Genomic DNA, 19,476 nt, shown 5'->3' with positions numbered 1-19,476 from the left:
CTCCTTACATAGCCTGTCTCGACATGTACAGTCTAAACATCAAGAGAATGTTAATATCCTATGTATACAGGGGTTCACTACGATATGCCGGCAGTCGGGCTCCCGGCAACCAGCATACCGGCGCCGGGAGCCCGACCACCGGCTTACCGACAGTGTGGCGAGCGCAAATGAGCCCCTTGCGGGCTCGCCGCGCTACGCGCGCCACACTATTTTATTCTCCCTCCAGGGGGGTCGTGGACCCCCACGAGGGAGAATAAGTGTCGGTATGCCGGCTGTCAGGATCCCGGCGCCGGTATACTGTGCGCCGGGATCCCATCAGTCGGCATACTGAAGACCACCCGTATACAGGGCATAGAGAGTATCACGGTGATGGCTAGAGGAGGTGATAGATTTAATCTTCTCTGTAAAAGGGAAGCTTTTTGGATTTTCTCGTTGGGAAGCTTATTTTCTGCGGGATTAAATGAGTCCATTGACCTTAACATTTAACATATTCTTGTCCAGTTGACTCTCTATATATTATCCTCTATATGTCACTTTGAGTTGGAGTTATGTGATACTACTCTATTGCCTTTCCTTCTATAATTCTGATTCTTCTCCTTTTTTTATGTAGCCTGTGCGATACGCAGGTGGTTTTTTCACTATTAACTGTGCTGTATGTAGGTAGTTTGTCCACTAAATTTATATATCCTGAGTAACGGACTATTACTTCCAAATTGATTTAGTTAGTTTAGTTCGCCATTTGGTGCTTTTTCTTTGGCCCTTTTAATGTTTGTTCCATCTTATATGGTTTGTATATATATATATATATATATATATACTGTATATATATATATATATATATATATATATATGTGTAGACAGATCTCATGAGAGAGGAAAACAAGTGTGTACATATGTGTGGATAATTCTGAATGTGTGCCTATACTCTTGTGTTATATACTTTAGATTACTTTGAGGATTCCCCTCATAAGTGTCTATATAGGTATATGGAGGTATGGGTAACAAACCATGAAAACTTTCTAGGTTAGATATGGTTTTAGCTATGGGATGAATTAATGGCTTAACCTAGATATACTGTAGATGCACTGAGATATAGCTCACATATATTTTTTGCATTTGAAAAGTATGTGAAACTTAAGTGTGCTTGTGTAGTCACACATACTGTACACGCACATATGTCACTTATTTTGTCATTTTCCACCTGATGACCGTATACAGTGCCTTGCTAAAGTATTCACCCCCCTTTGCATTTTTTATGTTTTGTTGCCTCACAACCTGGAATTAAAATGGATTGTTTGAAGGTTTGCATCATTTCATTCACAGAGCATGCCTACAACATTGAAGATGTTTTTTATTATTATTGTAAAGCAAACAACAAATAAGACAAAATAACAGAAAACTTCAGCGTGCATAACTATTCAACCCCCTAAAGTCAGAACTTTGTAGAGCCACCTTTTTCGGCAATTACAGCTGCAAGTCACTTTGGATATCCTCCCCAGATTTGTCACCATTTGTATTGGTCAGGGTCACTGAATGCCTTTCTGCTGTATCCTCTTGGATGTCATCTCGCCACCTCAAACTTAATATTTCCAAAACAGAGCTACTTATATTTCCTCTAGCCAATAGTAGTTACTAACCTGACATTTCTATCACTGTTGAGAACTCAACAATCAATCCTACCCAACAAGCTTGCTGCCTAGGTGTCATCTTTGACTCTGATTTGTCCTTTGATCCCCACATACAATCTGTCTCAAGATCATTTTACATGCATCTAAAAAACATATCCAAAATACAACCATACCTTACAAAAGACACTGCAAAAACTCTAATCCATGCTCTCATTGTCTCCCACATTGATTATTGCAATAGTCTTCTTACTGGTCTTACCAAAAAGAGACTCTCACCACTACAATCCAGTCTGAATGCAGCTGCGAGGCTAATCTTCCTTGCTAGACGTTCATCATCTGCAGATCCACTCTGTCAGTCCCTCCATTGGTTACCTGTATTGTACCGTATTCAATATAAAATACTTTTACTCACACATAAGGCCATTAACCATACTACAACAATGTACATCTCTTCGCTCTTCTCAACATATCTCCCAACCCGACCTCTCTGATCTTCACAAGATCTACATCTCTCATCCACACTCATTACTTGCTCCCATGCGCGATTGCAGGACTCCCTTCGGGCTGCACCCACTCTGTGGAATGCCCTACCACGCACAATAAGACTAATCTCCAAACCTTCAAAATTTCCCTGAAAACTCACCTCTTCAGGCTAGCTTATCACATTCCAGAACCGCTCACTCAACCTTCATAAGCTTTCCTAACAGATTATGGGCCTAATTCAGAGTTGATCGCAGCAGCAAATTTGTTAGCAGCTGGCCGAAACCATGTGCACTGCAGGGGGGACAGATATAACATGCGCAGAGAGATATTTGGGTGGGGTGTGTTTAAACTGAAATCTAAATTGCAGTGTAAAAATAAAGCAGCCAGTATTTACCCTGCACAGAAATAATATAACACACCCAAATCTAACTCTCTCTGCACATGTTATATCTGCCCCACCTACAGTGCACATTGGCGGTAATTCTGAGTTGATCGCAGCAGGATCTTTGTTAGCAGTTGGGCAAAACCATGTGCACTGCAGGGGGGGCAGATATAACATGTGCAGAGAGAGTTAGATTTGGGTGTGGTGTGTTCAATCTGCAATCTAAATTGCAGTGTACAAATAAAGCAGCCAGTATTTACCCTGCACAGAAACAAAATAACCCACCCAAATCTAACTCTCTCTGCACATGTTATATCTGCCTCCCCTGCAGTGCACATGGTTTTGCCCAACTGCTAAAAAATTTACTGCTGCGATCAACTTGGAATTACCCACATGGTTTTGACCAACTGCTAACAAATTTGCTGCTGCGATCAACTCTGAATTACCCCCTATATCCCCACTGTACAGTCCGCACATATCCTCCACATATTTTCTCTTTCTTCACTGTCCCTTCTTTCTGACCAGGTTTCATCATTGCTGTGATGTGATATCATGCAACCCACATAGAACCTTTGCAATCCGGTGGACAAATATGCAATAGATAATGCCTTTCCTTGTGTATCAATGCCTATTTCCTCATAGATTGTAAGCTTGCGAGCAGGGCCTTCCTACCTCTGACTGTTTGTTTATTACCCAGTTTTATTGTAATATTGTGTCCAATTGTAAAGCGCACTGGAATTTGCTGTGCTATATTAGAAACTGTTAATAAATAAATAAATAAATAAAATAAGTCTCTATGAGCTTGCCACATCTTGCCAATAGGCTTTTTGCCCATTCCTCAAGGCAAAACTGCTCCAGCTCCTTCATGTTGGATGGTTTCCGCTTGTGAACGGTAATCTTCAAGTCTTACATACAGTATGCACATGCCAATTTTTAAATTTTTATTTCTAAAAATATTTTTTAGATACATTGTTTCTCATTTCACTTCAACAACTTAGACTATTTTGTGCAGATCCATCACATAAAATTCAGATTTAAAAAAAATTAAATTACAGATTGTAATGTAACAAAATAGGTAAAAAGCCAAGGGGGTGAATACTGTCACAAGGCACTGTACATCTTAGATAATCTCTACTGAATAAGTCAATATACACTCTTCTCAATATTAATATCTTATTATAAGTATACTAATGGTGAATGTGAAGTCCATATACACATGTTTCTATAATATACTAATACTAAAGTAATAATAAAAATGATTCTGTCTAGAGCTTGGCTGGAACCTAGGTCCCTATGCACACTGGACTCTAGCATTAGTGTGCTGAGCCACAGCTCCTGTGTTCCTGTCAGTGGGATTAACTTAATATGTTTGTTTCACTGTATACCCCGGGATGTTCCCCGGAGAAAAGTAATATTCGAGAAAGGGGTTGAAGGATGCCTAGAACATCCTGGGCTATACATTGGAACAAACCATAATCAACCAGAGGGGTACTACCACTGTTTTTATCTTGTTTTTATGTTCTATTTTTATGTTGATTTAACTTTTTATGTAAAAATACAGGTAAATATATTTTGGACATTCTTTAACTCGCTGTGGAGTATTCACTTGTGGAAGGAGTGAGTTGCTGTGCAGGACGCTACCCTAGAGGATTATGCATAAAGATACCTTTCAATAGGGTATATTCTCTAGGTGAGTGCCTTTCTTAAGGGATATAATACCCTATACTGTACACCTGTGGATTAGGATATATGCACTGTATGAAGACCTAAAGAAACCTTTTGATGAACGCATCTCATTTTATTGAGGGCAGTTGAAAGGTTTCTAATCGCTATATAGAGAAGTTAGCACATATATGCCATTGATGCTGTCGTTTTGTTCTTTTCTTTGAATCCTGTGGAGAAATATAGGACTTCCGAAAATATAATTCTTTCAATTGTATCTGCGATGTTACTGATAGTTGTTACATTGTCTCTCTATTGAGGTGATAGTGCATATCACCTATTTGGAGCTGCAAATATAATTGTAGTAATTTTCTATCAAGTGCTCAGCTTTTAAAACTTTTTATGTTATTAGTTTGCACCTAATTTGCCCCAGGGCAACACATGTGTGGAGCCCAATTTATAAAATTGTCTCTGCACCCCACTGTTGACACTATTTTGCCCCTTAGGAGAGCAGGGGAGTAAGAGATAGAGAGACAAAGAGGCTGTCAGGTAGAGTGAGAGAAGGAAGGGGCAAGGGATGGAGGGGGAAGGAGAGAGAGGAGAACGAGATAAAAATACGGTATCAGGGAGAAAAAGAAAAGAGCGAGATAGAGAAAGGGTGTCAGAAATAGAGGAGGAAGAAAATAACAGAGAAAGAGGGAGGGAGGGTCAGAGAGAGAGAGAGAGGGTGTTGGTGTGAAAGAGAGAGAGTGTCAGGGAAAGAGAGGAGAGAGAGAGATGGTGTCAGGGAGACAGAGTGGGATTGAAAGAGAGACATTAGGCTCTGCCCCCTTCACACTTGCAAATCGTGGCACTGCAGTGCCCTGCTGCCGGGCGCCTTCCAGGTTCGGGTACAGTGGGTCGGCCCATCCGCCCCACATATAGTCCTCCACTGCTGTTCAGGTTAGTGAGATTTGGGGTAAGGAGGTCGGATACTTGCCCTAAGTGTAAGCCAGTTTTCGGCACCTTCTGGCATCTAATCTGGGAATTTTCTGGGGTGCAATCCTTTTGGAGTCAAGTGATCCGGATGCTGTCTACTACAGGTATCCACCCTCAGTTATCTCACAAAAATTCTGCTGCCTATGGGCTATAGAGGAAAATGTCATTGATAACTATATTTTGCAATATGTAATTAATTTATGTACTTTGGCCAAGGATTGCTCCCATGGGTCCTCACTTTCATGCCTGGTTAGTCCAAGTGGTTGTCCTCAATACGCACTCTGATTGAGGTATTCCCCTCTGTATGTGCTATTATCACCCCACATTGTTATTATCCATACTTCGTCAGTATTGGACAATGCTTCTGCATACCTCTGTTTTAACTCTGTTAGATCGGGACCATTGCATGCGCCCAAAAAAAGGGGTGTGGCCTCAGATGGGACTAGGCATGGCCTCGGCTATGTGGGCGTGGCATCATGGCACAAAACTGCTTTTAGCATTTTGGGGGCATGGCCAGCACTCCCAGAGCAGCTGGGGAGCCCCCTGGCTAACCTGTCTGTGCTGAATAGATACTGTGCGCATGCCCATGGCATCTATTCAGGGATCACTTGCTGCTGTGGGTTATCAAAGGCACCCCCAACTCCCCCCTCACACCTACACCTGTCAGACATTGTGGGACACTGTAGCCTGCGGGTGGGACAGCAGGATAGTGTCCGAATAGTGGTTTTGTTCACCTGGAATCTGGACACTTGGAATGTATGCTCCTGCATTCCATACTGCCTATAGTATTTCATTTTATTTTGTGAGGTGTCTGAGACCTCCCTCCCTTTGCATTATTCCATTTATTTATGACGAGATCTGTGAATTTATTTATTTTCTGTATGTATTTTGTTTCTTTTTATTTTGTGTTACATCATTACATTTGTTGCTCTGACTTCTGCATATTTGAGATTATGTCTGTGTATCGGTTGGTTGATCATTTCTCTACAAGTGTGGGATACCTGATCCTTTTTACAGTATGTCCTGTGATATTGCTCCTTTCTGATGTAGCATGGTTTTATTATTGTATTGTTGGGTTTTCTTTTCTTGCAGGTCTGTTTATAAAAACCAATAAAAAATGCTCAAATAAAACCAAAAAGAATAAACATTTAAAGAATATTGATTTTGAAGTGGGACAAGTTGTTTTTCTCATGTATCACGTGAATCCATTAGCAGCATGAGTTAGTAGTTGGATAACGACATTCGGATAAGCATACAGAAGGAAGTCTCTATTTGAGGAAGCAGCTGTGAACCAGGAAATGAATTAGCATAATGTGTGCAAAGAAAGTTTGCAGAAGAGTCTCAAACAGGTAATAGGCAACCATTCATATACTACAGATTACAGGAATGCTCAGCCTACATTCAATTTTAAATGCAATTATTTTATTCTGTCTCATTAAAACCGCCAAATCTTGTGTGCTAGGCCCAGGAAGATCTCTTTGGGCAGCCCATTTGCATGCTGGGAGATAAGAGTCTGCAGTCTCTGGTAACTCTCCTCCTCATATTGTCTGTATACAGCGGACAGACCTAGATCGTTGTACAGCTGCTTTACCTTCTGCACCTTGTCCACGTCGCCATAGCCGTAGTTCTCCTGTGTGTCACAGCAATGCAAGGGTTAATACCAGAGATAGTGTGCACCCCAGCTGAGGCATACCGCTAAGACATGTGAAAACCAATGAATCATACAGTGCAGGTGGTAAATAAGCTATCAGGGAAGGTGCAGGAGGAGGTGCTAATGAGGAAGGTGTAACCGCAGAAGGAGAGGTTGTCAGGAAAGGTGTACGCCCAGGAGGAGGAGCTAATGGGGAAGGTGCAACTGCAGAGGAAGCAGCTGTTGGCAATGTGAAAGTGCAAGAGGAGGAGCTATTGTATGAATGTAGGAGGGGAAGATGTCAGGGAAGGTGTAAGTACAAGAGGAGGAGCTGTCAGGGAATTTGTAAGATGAAGCGCTGTCAGGAAGGTACAAGCACAGGAGAAGGATCTGTCAGGGAAGGTGTAACTGCAGGAGAGGTAGCTGTCTGAAAAAGTTAACGTGCAGGAAGAGGAGCTGTCATGGAAAGTGTATGCACTTGAGGGTTAGCAGTTGGGACAGGTGTAAGCACAGCATTAGGAACTGTTAGGAAAAGTATAAGTGTAGAAAGAGAAGATGGGAAGGTGTAAGCGCATGAGAAGGAGGTCCTGTTGGGGAAATGTAAGTACCGGGTGAGGAGTTGTCAGGGAAAGAGTAGGCACAGGAGCTGTCTGGGACAGTGTAACTACAGGAGAAGGAGCTGCCAGGGAAGGTGTAAACACAAGAGGAGAAGCTGTCGAGGAGGGTGTAAGAACAGGAGGAGTCGCATTCAGGGAAGGTGTAAGCGCAAGAGATGGATGTGTCAGGGAAGGTGTAATTGCAGTACATGCAGCTGTCAGGGAAGGTGTATTTGCAGAAGATGGAGCTGTCGAGGAAGGTGTACGCACAGTAGGAGGAGGCCCTGTTGGGGAAGGTGTAGGTGCAGGAGGAGAAGCTCTCTGGGAAGGTATATCTGGAGGGTAAACTGTACCACTATTACACTTACCTCCAGGATTCTCCTCTGCTCAGGGGTCACCCTCTTTAGTGCCTCTACCACCAGCCATGTACACTTCTTATCCTGGATGTCGGTTCCGATCTTCCCTATGATGCTGGGGTCTCCGTAACAGTCCAGGTAGTCATTCTATCAGTAAATTGGGATATGGGGGCACAGAACATAACTTACACTGTATGATAAACTCTGACTTTCCCAATATCCCCTCACCTGTATTATCCCCTTTCTCACCTGCACCTGGTATAACTCCCCCATTTGCAGCAGGATTGTTTTGGCATTTTTGTGATCTTCCTCCTGGTCTATTCCAGCCTATGAAGTGGGTACACGGACAGGTGGCATGAGAAGGGGTTAATTTGCTTGTGTAGGTTACTGTAACATGCAGTTCCTGTCTCCAGGATTTTAATATGGTGGGATATACACAGCTGCCAGCTCTTCATTCATAAATAACTAGATTATCAACTCTGCTGCACAGAACTCACCATCAACATGGCAGCAGCGATGGGCAGGTAGAAGCAAAAGACACCCGCCTTGTATTTTGCAATGGCTTTATACCTGCAGACAGAAGGCCAGGGATTAGTTCATACCAAACATACATTACTGTTGAATTCATAGGCAAATGCAGGGGGGAAGTCCAGTTGCCCAAAACCTCCCTTTCCAACAGCCTGGCCAGCGGCCCCTATATGCAGTGTAAAGGGTGGAATGGAGCTGATGCACATGCTCAGTGGCAGCAATTTTCCTACCAGTGTGTGTGCGTCTGTGGATCTGAGTCCTCGACTATCTCACCATAGAGATAATAAGGCAAGTGGCTTACCGTGATCATTGGGCCTGCATAAGTTTGTATTACATAAACTGCACTTTGGTACAGACCAGAGCTTGTAACATGCAAATTATGCATCCTTCATAGGCTGGGACAATCAATCTAAAATCAAACATTTGCCCCACAAATTATTATTAAACTACAATGCTTCTTAGTAGCTGGAACTACGGCACATATTATTATTCGAGGTACCACTCTTTAATAACAAACTAAGTGGTCATTGCAGTTGTGGGCGATGTTCTCCTCCCATGAGAGGTAACAATTCAGACTCGCACAAAACTGTTCCATACCCACAGGGCTGCGAGCACAGAAGTGCAAGTCCAGCACTTGAAGGGGCCATGAGGGGGCGGGAGGGGGGGGGAGTTCAGGTCCCGTTGCCCGTCACTGCAACAGCAAGCTTCCCCCTTTGCAAGGAATAGGAATCCTGAGGAATGTTGAAGCCCTGAGATGCCCATTTTCTGTGTCCTTGCACGCAGTAGCACTGACAGTACTCATCCATCGGTGCACCATCTACACTTCTACCAACCTATGGCAAATGCAGTGTCTCCATCTGAACATGGCCTCTGTGAAAGCATCTATGTGTCTGACAGCAAAGCCCACTTGCAGTGACACGCCGGCGACACTCCTATAAAACGCCCTATGAGATAGATATTTTGCTCTCCCTTCTGGACACCTCCCAGGAAGGCCCATTGCTTTGCTTATTGAGTTCTGTTACCAGCTCTCCCATATGTACACTCAGGGTAATGCATTGCCATAGGGGTTTTCAGAATATTTTGTGCATGTGCCATAGGAAATAATCACTCAACTGTGTAACATCGGCATTGAGTGTGGTTTGTGTGCACCTGTGTATCAGGTCCAAGGTGCAATTCTGACCCCGCTGCCCATGAGCTCAGCCCTGCAGTCCCATATTGCTCCAGGACTCATATATAGACACTTCAGTCGGAATGTGCCATTGGCAGAGATGCAGGGAACTCACCTGATCTCCGTGTACTGTGCTAGATCCATCTTCCATGGCTGAGCAGTGATTATATCTCGTGCCTAAGATGTAAGGGACTCACCTGATCTCCGTGTACTGGGCTAGATCCATCTTCCCTGGCTGAGCAGTGAGTAGATCTAGAGTCTGAGATGTAGGAAACTCACCTGGTCTCCGTGTACTGGTCTAGATCCATCTTCCCTGGCTGAGCGCCGATTAGATCTAGTGCCTGCCCCAGCTCGACCTGGTAGGAAGTCTGACACAGAAGAGATGGGTATAAGGAATAACACTATGTATCCGGGTGTATGGAATGCAGATATAGTTCTTACCTCCAGAAACAGTTCCAGCAGGTTCAGGTAATAGGACTGTCCGCTGCAGTGCTTCCTCAGGAGTCGATATGTACATGATTCAAGCAGGAATGAGTCATTGATAGCGTCAAGGCCAATGCCCTCCTGTGTCAGGGACAGTCCTTACTTAGCACCTGCACCAACGAGCTCTCACCTGTACCTCCTAATGCTCTACCCCATACCACCCTGTGATCCCAGTTACTGATTTAGCCACTCTCATCGTTGCTGCTTCTGCGCCATACAGGCATCCTTGTCACACTGTACAAATAGCGCAGGTAGGCGAAGTAAGGCATGATAAGGCACAAAAGCAAATAGCGCAGGTAGGTGAAGTAAGGCATGATAAGGCACAAGAGGATCCACAGCATGCAATACACAGTTTCACCACTGGGTGGCAATTGTCCCACTAATTAAAACTACAGTACAGTGCTGAATTGCAGCAGATGGATATGGCACTATGGAATACTGAACAATGTAGCAAGACCCGACAAGCAGGCCAGTGCACATTAAATATAGCAGTTCTGTTTTAATACATTAATACCGCAAGAGTAGAGAAAGACCACCTTTCTGTCAAAGTGACAGTTGCTCCACCCCTTTCTCCTGGGTAACGCCTCCTTTAATATTAAATGATAGTGTTTGATATCGCTTTTATATAAAATGTAATATAAAATTTATAGAGTTCGATATTAAACTGTATTAAAAGATAATGGCTTTGAAAAGAGTGTCACGTAACACCAGTCGCAGAATATGCAATAAAGCTGTATCACAAACCAGCTTGTGATGAAAAAATTCACCATTTGAAACTTCATGCATGGCACATATGGTACTACTATGCCGCGTTGTACATAAAACGCTTCACACACAACATTGGTTACAAGTTACACAATTCTGTATATATCTATCTGCATAATGACTCAGACAATGGCTTCTTGGGAGCCGTCTTACAAAATTTTAAATAAAACAGTCATTACGTTTTGTGTCATCACTAAAACGGGCCAGTACATCCACATATTTGTATTTTTTACACATGTAAAATATAAAGTATACGCAATATTGACCGCAAACGGTGCTGTTAAAATTTTGCAACTGCCTATTTTGGTGATAAACACTTTGAATTCAAGTTTAAAAAATGTATTATAGCTTTTGGGAATAGGGGGCTGTCAGGGGCTAACCCATAAGAAACAAAAAAGTAACATTCACGCTGTTCGTTAAAATAAGCGGCCAACCAGTGCTCACCCGGCTGCCCGCTGCTATGCATATTGATTACAAACGCGCAGGGGTATTGCACCAGTTTACTGACCGGTAACATATCGCACGGATACGTTCCTTTAAAAATATGCCGTGTGCTTTGCACAGCGTACAGAATACAGTTTATCTGTAATGTGTTAATTTTTTTCAGCAGCGTAGTGTTAGTTTATTTCATTTATAGATAATCGTACAGCACATCGCGCCTTTGATTAATCTCGATGATGTTATCAAATAGGGCGTATAATATCACATTGACTGTCCGGTCCAACGCTTCTGCAAAGCGGAATTCGGCACGTAGATTGCCAGTTCTTATCAGGGAAAGGTGTTCTCCACACTCCTGTTCTGGTGAAAGGTCAAAAGCAAATAGCGTGTAGCCTCTGAGGTACTCTTCGCGGTCAATCAGTATACCATTGTCAGATTTCTGCTTATTTGTGATCTGTATGAGTGACATATACTCTCTTACAGCATTACCGCGTTCAACGTCAAGTTGAAATGGTTTGGCGGGGTGCGGTGTTCCATCCAGATAAAGGGACGCAAAACTTACATTTTTATGTTCAAAGCAAAGGGGATTCCGGTTATGGATTCCTGAAAATGATTCGTTATCCACAAAACAGGCTATAACTGTTTTCGGCACTTGACCTAAAAATAGATTTTCTAGATTAAATACTCTACTGCCTGTTGGTACGCTGTAGATTTTCATCCCAACGCGGTCAATCGCGTATTTCGCGTTACCGTTTAACAGTGCCTGCGCGTGCCCAATCCGCACGGCTGGTGAGACCTGAACTCTTTTCACGAACAGGGATGCCGCTGTGATCTGTATTTTAAAGGCATCCGCTTCAGACGACATTAAGCAGAATGCGTCTTTGTTTCTGGTTAGTTTAATCTTCAGATCAACTGCGTTTAAAATTAGTTTATGTTGATGGAAAAGGTCGCAGTGAAGCGGTCCTAGCAATTCAACCGTGCTACTCTGCTCTGTTGCTCCTGCTCATTTTTTGAACCCCGTATTCGGACCGTCCAGCGCCGTGTTGTTAAATTCACCAGCCGAATCTTTGTAAAATAATCCTGTTGTGTGTTTTGTTGACAATGCATCCGAGCTGTAATTCAATATAGTCTCAATGTACGCGCGGTATGCGTAAAGATTGTTGGATTGTGATATGAGCCTGTCGCCCAAAGTTACATCCACTTGGTTGAATAAAGTTGCTATTGGGCAATTAATAAGTGCGACCCATGCACCTTGCGGTATCAGTGTGTTATCGGTTCGTACGATCTTGCATGTCACGTACAACAGCGTTTTGTTCAGATCGTAGTAATGTTCACCGCTGGCTGCTATATAAAATTCAAGCGGAGCTGTGTCGGATAACGCCGCTAAAGGTTGAACTTCGACGTATAGACTTTTCTCTATGCTAGTTTGTGTCGGGGGCACGTCAAAAAGATCCAGCTCTGTTTTTGCACATTCAACGCACTCGTGGTGTATGAAAGACATGTTTAAAAAATATCACCAACGGAGCGCTTCGGCTTTCTCTTCTTCTTTGAGTTGCGTCGTCTCTGTTTTTTATTTAAAAAGGGTATGTCCCAAGGCGGAAGCGCTATCATACGCTTCCGTTTTCTTTTAGACACGCCTTTTCTTGTATATATTAGTCCTGAACAATCTTGCTTTGCTTGGTTCGCCTCGAGTATCTTATTCACCACAGCCGTTGTGGCTTGTCCGATAACATCTTTCGCTATATTACGTGCCGCGGTCTTCATATGCGGTTTAGCTAACTCTAAACCTCTCCGGAAAAGAGGAACAGCTTTTCTGAAAAGACTTCAAAAAATACTGCCTAAACCGCAGCCGTACATGTACGCGCTGCCGTGAAAACCTGGTAATTCATTACCGGCTTGAGATTTATAATATTGCGCGTAGAGGCCCGGATCGCCATAATTTTTAACAGCGACCATTCTGCTTAGTTAATAAAATTCAGTTTTGCGGCGTCTGAAGTGTAGCTTCACGATCGCTTTCCCAAACTTAAATGCCATGTTCTCGTTCTGGTCGTTCTTTATCTCTGTGGCTATCGTGTCAAAATGTGTTTTGCACAATGGTACATAATCGGGCTTCTCGTATCGTATTGTGACCACCTCATTGTTATAACCCTTCATTTCAACAGTGCGAAGTAGCGGTACATAACTATTCCCGACCCGTTGGTGTTCGATAATGTCTGTGTACACGTACATCGTATATTGGCCGCCTTTGTTGTCGGCGCATGGTTTTGAAATCTTAGTTTTAGGTTGAAAACCCAGTATCCATGTCAGCTTAGAACCGGCGTGGATTTGATACAACAGCTTACTGTCGCATGTTACAACGCGTGCAAACGGATCGTACATTAGTCTTAATCCAACGTCCAGTTTCAGTTGTACAATTTCAGCGTTGATTACGTTCAGTAACGCTTCGATTGTTTCATAAAAACCCGGTTTAATGCACAAACTCGCGACTCTCGCCACCGGCTGATCCGCCGTTCCATCCCATGATAATTGCAGTCTACAATCTTGTAAATCCAATGTATTCCACGTGTGCGGATATTGTATCTCAGTAAGTGCTACTTCCCATACGCCATTTAAGTCTATCAGTTTAGCCAACTTTGTCGTATAGTTAGAAATCTTATTTTGCGGGAAAGTAACCGCTGAGGCGTTGCTGGGTAAGGTTATGTAGAACGACTTGTCATCCATCGCTCGTCTTGTTTAGATAGTGATGAGCTTTATATGTCTTTATCACCGATGCCGCGACCCAACGGTTAAATTTTGCGGGGTACCCGCGCCACTTGACTAACGCGTATTTTCGGCCTCTGACCGTCTTATTTTTTAAAATCTTTTCCACTTTGTAAACCCTGTTATAGTTTTTTGGTATGCTTTGAAGCTCTTCGGGGTAAAAACCACCTGTTATAACTTCACCGTACAGATCTGCCAACTTATAAACCGGCTTAAGCCCTTTAGTATTCACACTATGTACAACAAATATCTCCTCAGAAAAACTCTGTTCGTAACCTTTCTGAAATATGTCCTTATATTTAGAAATACGGACGTGGTCACCGATTCCTAAACAAACGGGGGCTTTCTTACTTCTAAAGTAATCACCGTAGGTTGTTTTGAAGACACTCAATGCGTTAGAGTCATTCACATCGTTTGGAGCGCACTTAATCGTTCTATGGTATGTGTTAATATAGCTGCGTATGAAGTCTTGTAAAACGTCTATATATCTGTAGGTATTCTTTGCCGTGAAATAGCGCAACATGCGTGTTTTTAAAGTCCTATTGAAGCGCTCTATAACAGCCGCTTTCACATCGTTATTGGTCGTGAAATGCTTAATACCGTATTTTTCTAACACCTTTTTTAGGTTTCTGTTTAGAAACTCTTTACCATTATCGGTTTGTAGCTTCATCGGCACAGCACCCCGCTGGAATATTTTTTCAAAAGCATTAGCGACTGTTGCAGCGTTCTTAGCGGTCAGACTTTCAGCCCACACCCTCTTACTGAATATATCGATGACTGTTAATATGTATTTAACACCATCGTTGTATTTTGACAGATCTATCAGCTAAACCAAATCGCATTGCCACTGTTGGTTTATACCCGATACACAAATCATGTTCCTTTTATAGTTTTTTCTTGCCGGTTTGTGCAACGTGTATGCGTCTTGTTCTTGTAACCACTTTCTTACGTCAGATCTTTTACATTTATTTTTAACCGACCCATAATATTTATCAATGCCGCTAAAACTACCTGGTTTTAACACTGTGTAATATGCATCTTTCATCCGCTTGATTTGACGCGCTGCGTTGCGTGACATTCTGCGACTAGTGTTACGTGACACTCTTTTCAAAGCCATTATCTTTTAATACGGTTTAATATATATATCTTTTTATTTAAAAGCACGATAGTTTAAAATTAAGATGTAATTTTGAGTCAATACATAGACCTGTAGGTGGTACTAATGTTCTTTTGCAGAGATTAACACGTTGTGTACATTAATAACCAGATGTTTTTGTAACAATCATGGTAGTTCGTAGATCTAAGGATTTCGAAATTGTGCGGTCATGGGTAGTCCGTAGATCTAAGGATTTTGAAATTGTGCTGTCATCATTAATCATGCATGGTCATTAAAATCAATATGCTTTTTAAATCAGTGCCATGTGTGATGCTTCCGTGCATCTAAGAAAATGGACATGGTCATTAGTCATTATGCTTTTTAAACCTGTACCATGTATGACATAGTGTGATTTTTAAATAGTACCACATGTGACATGTATGAAGTTTCAAATGGTGAATTTTTTCATCACAAGCTGGTTTGTGATACAGCTTTATTGCGTATTCTGCGACTGGTGTTACGTGAAACTCTTTTCAAAGCCATTAACTTTTAATACAGTTTAATATCGAACTCTATAAATTTTATATTATATTTTATATAAAAGCGATATCAAACACTATCATTTAATATTAAAGGAGGCATTACCCAGGAGAAAGGGGTGGAGCAACTGTCACTTTGACAGAAAGGTGGTCTTTCTCTACTCGCAAGGCAGAGTGCAAAATCAATGGCAGACACCCAGGGACAACATACCTTACAACTGATAGTTCCCCTGGTGATCTGCATAAAATGATCTCTACATTAACTAGAAATTTGCACACCAAAAAAGATTTGCTCAGCGTCTCCAACACACAAAGAAAAGCACAGTTCAGAGTTCTACACGGCTCTCTAAAAGAAAAAAAATCATTAAATCAGCGATATAGTTGGGACTATCAGCACTATAAAAAAAGATTACAATGAGTGACATCACTACTGTATGTCACTGCAGTTGTCAGTCACCTGTCTCCATAGCTCTCTTGGCATAGTGGTATTGCTGATGGTTACCATGCCTGTGACCTAGAGTTCAATTCCTGGAAAGGATACACTTGTATTGTATATCTGTGTAAAAATTAGCACCCAGTTTTTTCTTATTTTACCAAAACAAGTTCTGTCATACTTTGTATACTGTCTCAGACATACACACAGATATACAGTCAAACTAGAAAAAAACTGTAGGTGCTACTTATTACACAAATATAGTGGTATATACGGCATGAATTACAAGTGCCGACTATATCATAAGAGGTGTAAGTATTATAGAGGGTAAATGTACAAGGGATTTTTATGCAAGCCCACAAAGTTATTTTTAGGTACTGTGTTGCACATATTAATGGTGAAACAACATACAATAAGTAGTGACATGGAATTGAGAATGGGAAGGATCAGACAATTATCGATCGGATTGTCGGCTTTTATTATTCAAATATCTGGGGTCTAATGTATAGAGAACCTTTGTTAGTGCCGCATAATTCAGTACCATATAATCAAGTGATTGCAGAATAGAGTTTCAGGGAAGATATGGCATTGTTCTCGGGTGGGAGTTGAAGACTCAGATGGAGGAAGGATGACGATAGTGAAGGGGAAGGAAAGAATTTGGGTATGTGTGTACATGGATCTGGGGTTGTAAACAACCGATAGCCTAGTGGTTAGAATGTCAGCTTAGCATTGAGAAGGTCCAGTGTTTAATACCTATATGGATGTGTTTTATAATTCATTATTATTGTTATTATTATTTTCTGCAGTTCAAGAATTATATATATATATATATATATATATATTTTATATATATATTTTTATATATATATATATATGTTTTATGATATGTTAAATATGTCTCTCCTTGACAAATAGAGTTTTTATTTATTGTATTCAGTATGGAGTTGTGTAGAAACACTATACTGAATGGTAAAGATCTATTATATATGATGTATTACACCTGTGTATATATCTGGACGAATGGAAAAGGGCAACCAATTAGGATGATCAGGTATATAAAGCAATCTAAATACAAAGCATATTACTCTTTGAGGAAGCACCCAGGTGCGAAACTAGTTAGAGGGAGAATTTGCTGATCATTCTCCAAATTTCTACAACTGATGGTGATCTGGTCCATAAGCAGGGAACCAAGGATGGCCAAACGTGACTCCTTAAATCAGAACCTGCCGGCTGGGTCTTCTGCAACGAGGACCAGCTGACGGAGAGAGTCAGATCTGCACAGCCGTCCATATACAAGCGGCTCCAGCTTCCCGTGCTCTGTTGAGCGGACGTAGACGGGTGAGAGTCAGCACCACATACAGCTGAGTGCAGCGCAAGATCCCGCAAAACAGCCAGTTGGGCTGCAGTGGTAAGCTGCCACACACGGCACATAAGCAGCAATCACATTACGGGACAAGTGCTCTCAGGATCGTTTGCACATAACGTGGGACACCATACTTAGTGCCACTGCTTGTACACTGCTCAAAAAAATAAAGGGAACACTAAAATAACACATCCTAGATCTGAATGAATGAAATATTCTTATTAAATACTTTGTTCTTTACATAGTTGAATGTGCTGACAACAAAATCACACAAACATTATCAATGGAAATCAAATTTATTAACCCATGGAGGTCTGGATTTGGAGTCACACAAAATTAAAGTGGAAAAACACACTAAAGTAAAAACAAGAAAAAATGAGGCTCAGTAGTGTGTGTGGCCTCCACGTGCCTGTATGACCTCCCTACAATGCCTGGGCATGCTCCTAATGAGGTGGCGGATGGTCTCCTGAGGGATCTCCTCCCAGACCTGGACTAAAGCATCCACCAACTCCTGGACAGTCTGTGGTACAACGTGGTATTGGTGGATGGAGCAAGACATGATGTCCCAGATGTGCTCAATTGGATTCAGGTCTGGGGAACGGGCGGGCCAGTCCATAGCATCAATGCCTTCGTCTTGCAGGAACTGCTGACACACTCCAGCCACATGAGTTCTAGCATTGTCTAGCATTAGGAGGAACCCAGGGCCAACCGCACCAGCATATGGTCTCACAAGTAGTCTGAGGATCTTATCTCAGTACCTAATGGCAGTCAGGCTACCTCTGGTGAGCACATTGAGGGCTGTGCGGCCCCCCAAAGAAATACCACCCCACACCATTAGTGATCCACTGCCAAACCGGTCATGCTGGAGGATGTTGCAGGCAGCAGAACGTTCTCCTTGGCGTCTCCAGACTCTGTCACGTCTGTCACATGTGCTCAGTGAGAACCTGCTTTCATCTGTGAAGAGCACAGGGCGCCAGTGGCGAATTTGCCAATCTTGGTGTTCTCTGGCAAATGCCAGACGTCCTTCACGGTGTTGGGCTGTAAGCACAACCCCCGCCTGTGGACGTCGGGCCCTCATACCACCCTCATGGAGTCTGTTTCTGATTGTTTGAGTAGACACATGCACATTTGTGGCTTGCTGGAGGTCATTTTGCAGGGCTCTGGCAGTGCTCCTCCTGTTCCTCCTTGCACAAAGGCGGAGGTAGCGGTCCTGCTGCTGCGTTGTTGCCCTCCTACGTCCTTCTCAACGTCTCCTGATGTACTGGCCTGTCTCCTGGTGGCGCCTCCATGCTCTGGATACTACGCTGACAGACACAGCAAACCTTCTTGCCACAGCTCGCATTGATGTGCCATCCTGGATGAGCTGCACTACCTGAGCCACTTGTGTGGGTTGTAGGGAGGTCGGGGGTAATTCTGAGTTGATCGCAGCAGCAAGTTTGTTAGCAATTGGGCAAAACCATGTGCACTGCAGGGGGGCCAGATATAACATTTGCAGAGAGAGTTAGATTTGGGTGGGTTATATTGTTTCTGGGCATGGTAAATACCGGCTGCTTTATTTTTACACTGCAATTTAGATTGCAGATTGAACACACCACACCCAAATCGAACTCTCTCTGCACATGTTATATCTGCCTCCCCTGCAGTGCACGTGGTTTTGCCCAACTGCTAAAAAAGTTCCTGCTGCGATCAACTCGGAATTAGGCCCGTCATACAGGCACGTGGAGGCCACACACACTACTGAGCCTCATTTTGACTTGTTTTAAGGACATTACATCAAAGTTGGATCAGCCTGTAGTGTGTTTTTCCATTTTAATTTTGAGTGTGACTCCAAATCCAGACCTCCATGGGTTAATAAATTTGATTTCCATTGATAATTTTTGTGTGATTTTGTTGTCAGCACATTCAACTATGTAAAGAACAAAGTATTTAATAAGAATATTTCATTCATTCAGATCTAGGATGTGTTATTTTAGTGTTCTCTTTATTTTTTTGAGCAGTGTATATACAAGAGACTGCACCTTAAAACTGAAAAGCATACGAGTGTGCAAAAGTTTTCATACCATTTTAAGAAACATATATATCATGGAACAATAAGCTGTGTGCATACAGCATATGAGTGGTACCCACAATTTGGGACAGCATCCTTAAACACAGTTGTTTCTACAATATCTATATGGATAACATTTTA

At 42.4% G+C, this 19,476-nt stretch overlaps 1 protein-coding gene and 1 long non-coding RNA gene across 4 annotated transcripts in view; one reads left to right on the top strand and one right to left on the bottom strand.

Annotated features, from left to right (window-relative positions):
• The window catches only part of LOC134945550 (uncharacterized), a 44,117-nt gene extending 37,822 nt beyond the window's left edge, over positions 1-6,295 (top strand). Inside the window, exons 9-10 of the long non-coding RNA XR_010182131.1 lie at positions 4,055-4,183; positions 6,226-6,295. This is a non-coding gene — a long non-coding RNA (uncharacterized LOC134945550). The remainder of the gene's footprint in view (positions 1-4,054; positions 4,184-6,225) is intronic.
• A 238-nt stretch (positions 6,296-6,533) lies between these two features.
• The window catches only part of LOC134945548 (farnesyl pyrophosphate synthase-like), a 105,290-nt gene continuing 92,347 nt past the window's right edge, over positions 6,534-19,476 (bottom strand). For all 3 annotated transcript variants that reach the window (XM_063934910.1, XM_063934912.1, XM_063934911.1), the window contains 6 exons: positions 9,853-9,975; positions 9,691-9,779; positions 8,213-8,285; positions 7,965-8,042; positions 7,728-7,862; positions 6,534-6,763 (listed from right to left, as the gene is read on the bottom strand). In XM_063934910.1, coding sequence (XP_063790980.1) covers positions 6,569-6,763; positions 7,728-7,862; positions 7,965-8,042; positions 8,213-8,285; positions 9,691-9,779; positions 9,853-9,975 — 693 coding nt within the window. In that variant the 3' untranslated portion in view covers positions 6,534-6,568. The remainder of the gene's footprint in view (positions 6,764-7,727; positions 7,863-7,964; positions 8,043-8,212; positions 8,286-9,690; positions 9,780-9,852; positions 9,976-19,476) is intronic.

The sequence above is a fragment of the Pseudophryne corroboree genome, chromosome 7, assembly GCF_028390025.1.
Source record: "Pseudophryne corroboree isolate aPseCor3 chromosome 7, aPseCor3.hap2, whole genome shotgun sequence".
NCBI lineage: Eukaryota > Metazoa > Chordata > Amphibia > Anura > Myobatrachidae > Pseudophryne > Pseudophryne corroboree.
Note: the sequence above shows the minus strand (reverse complement) of the source record. Positions and strands in the feature narration are given on the sequence as shown.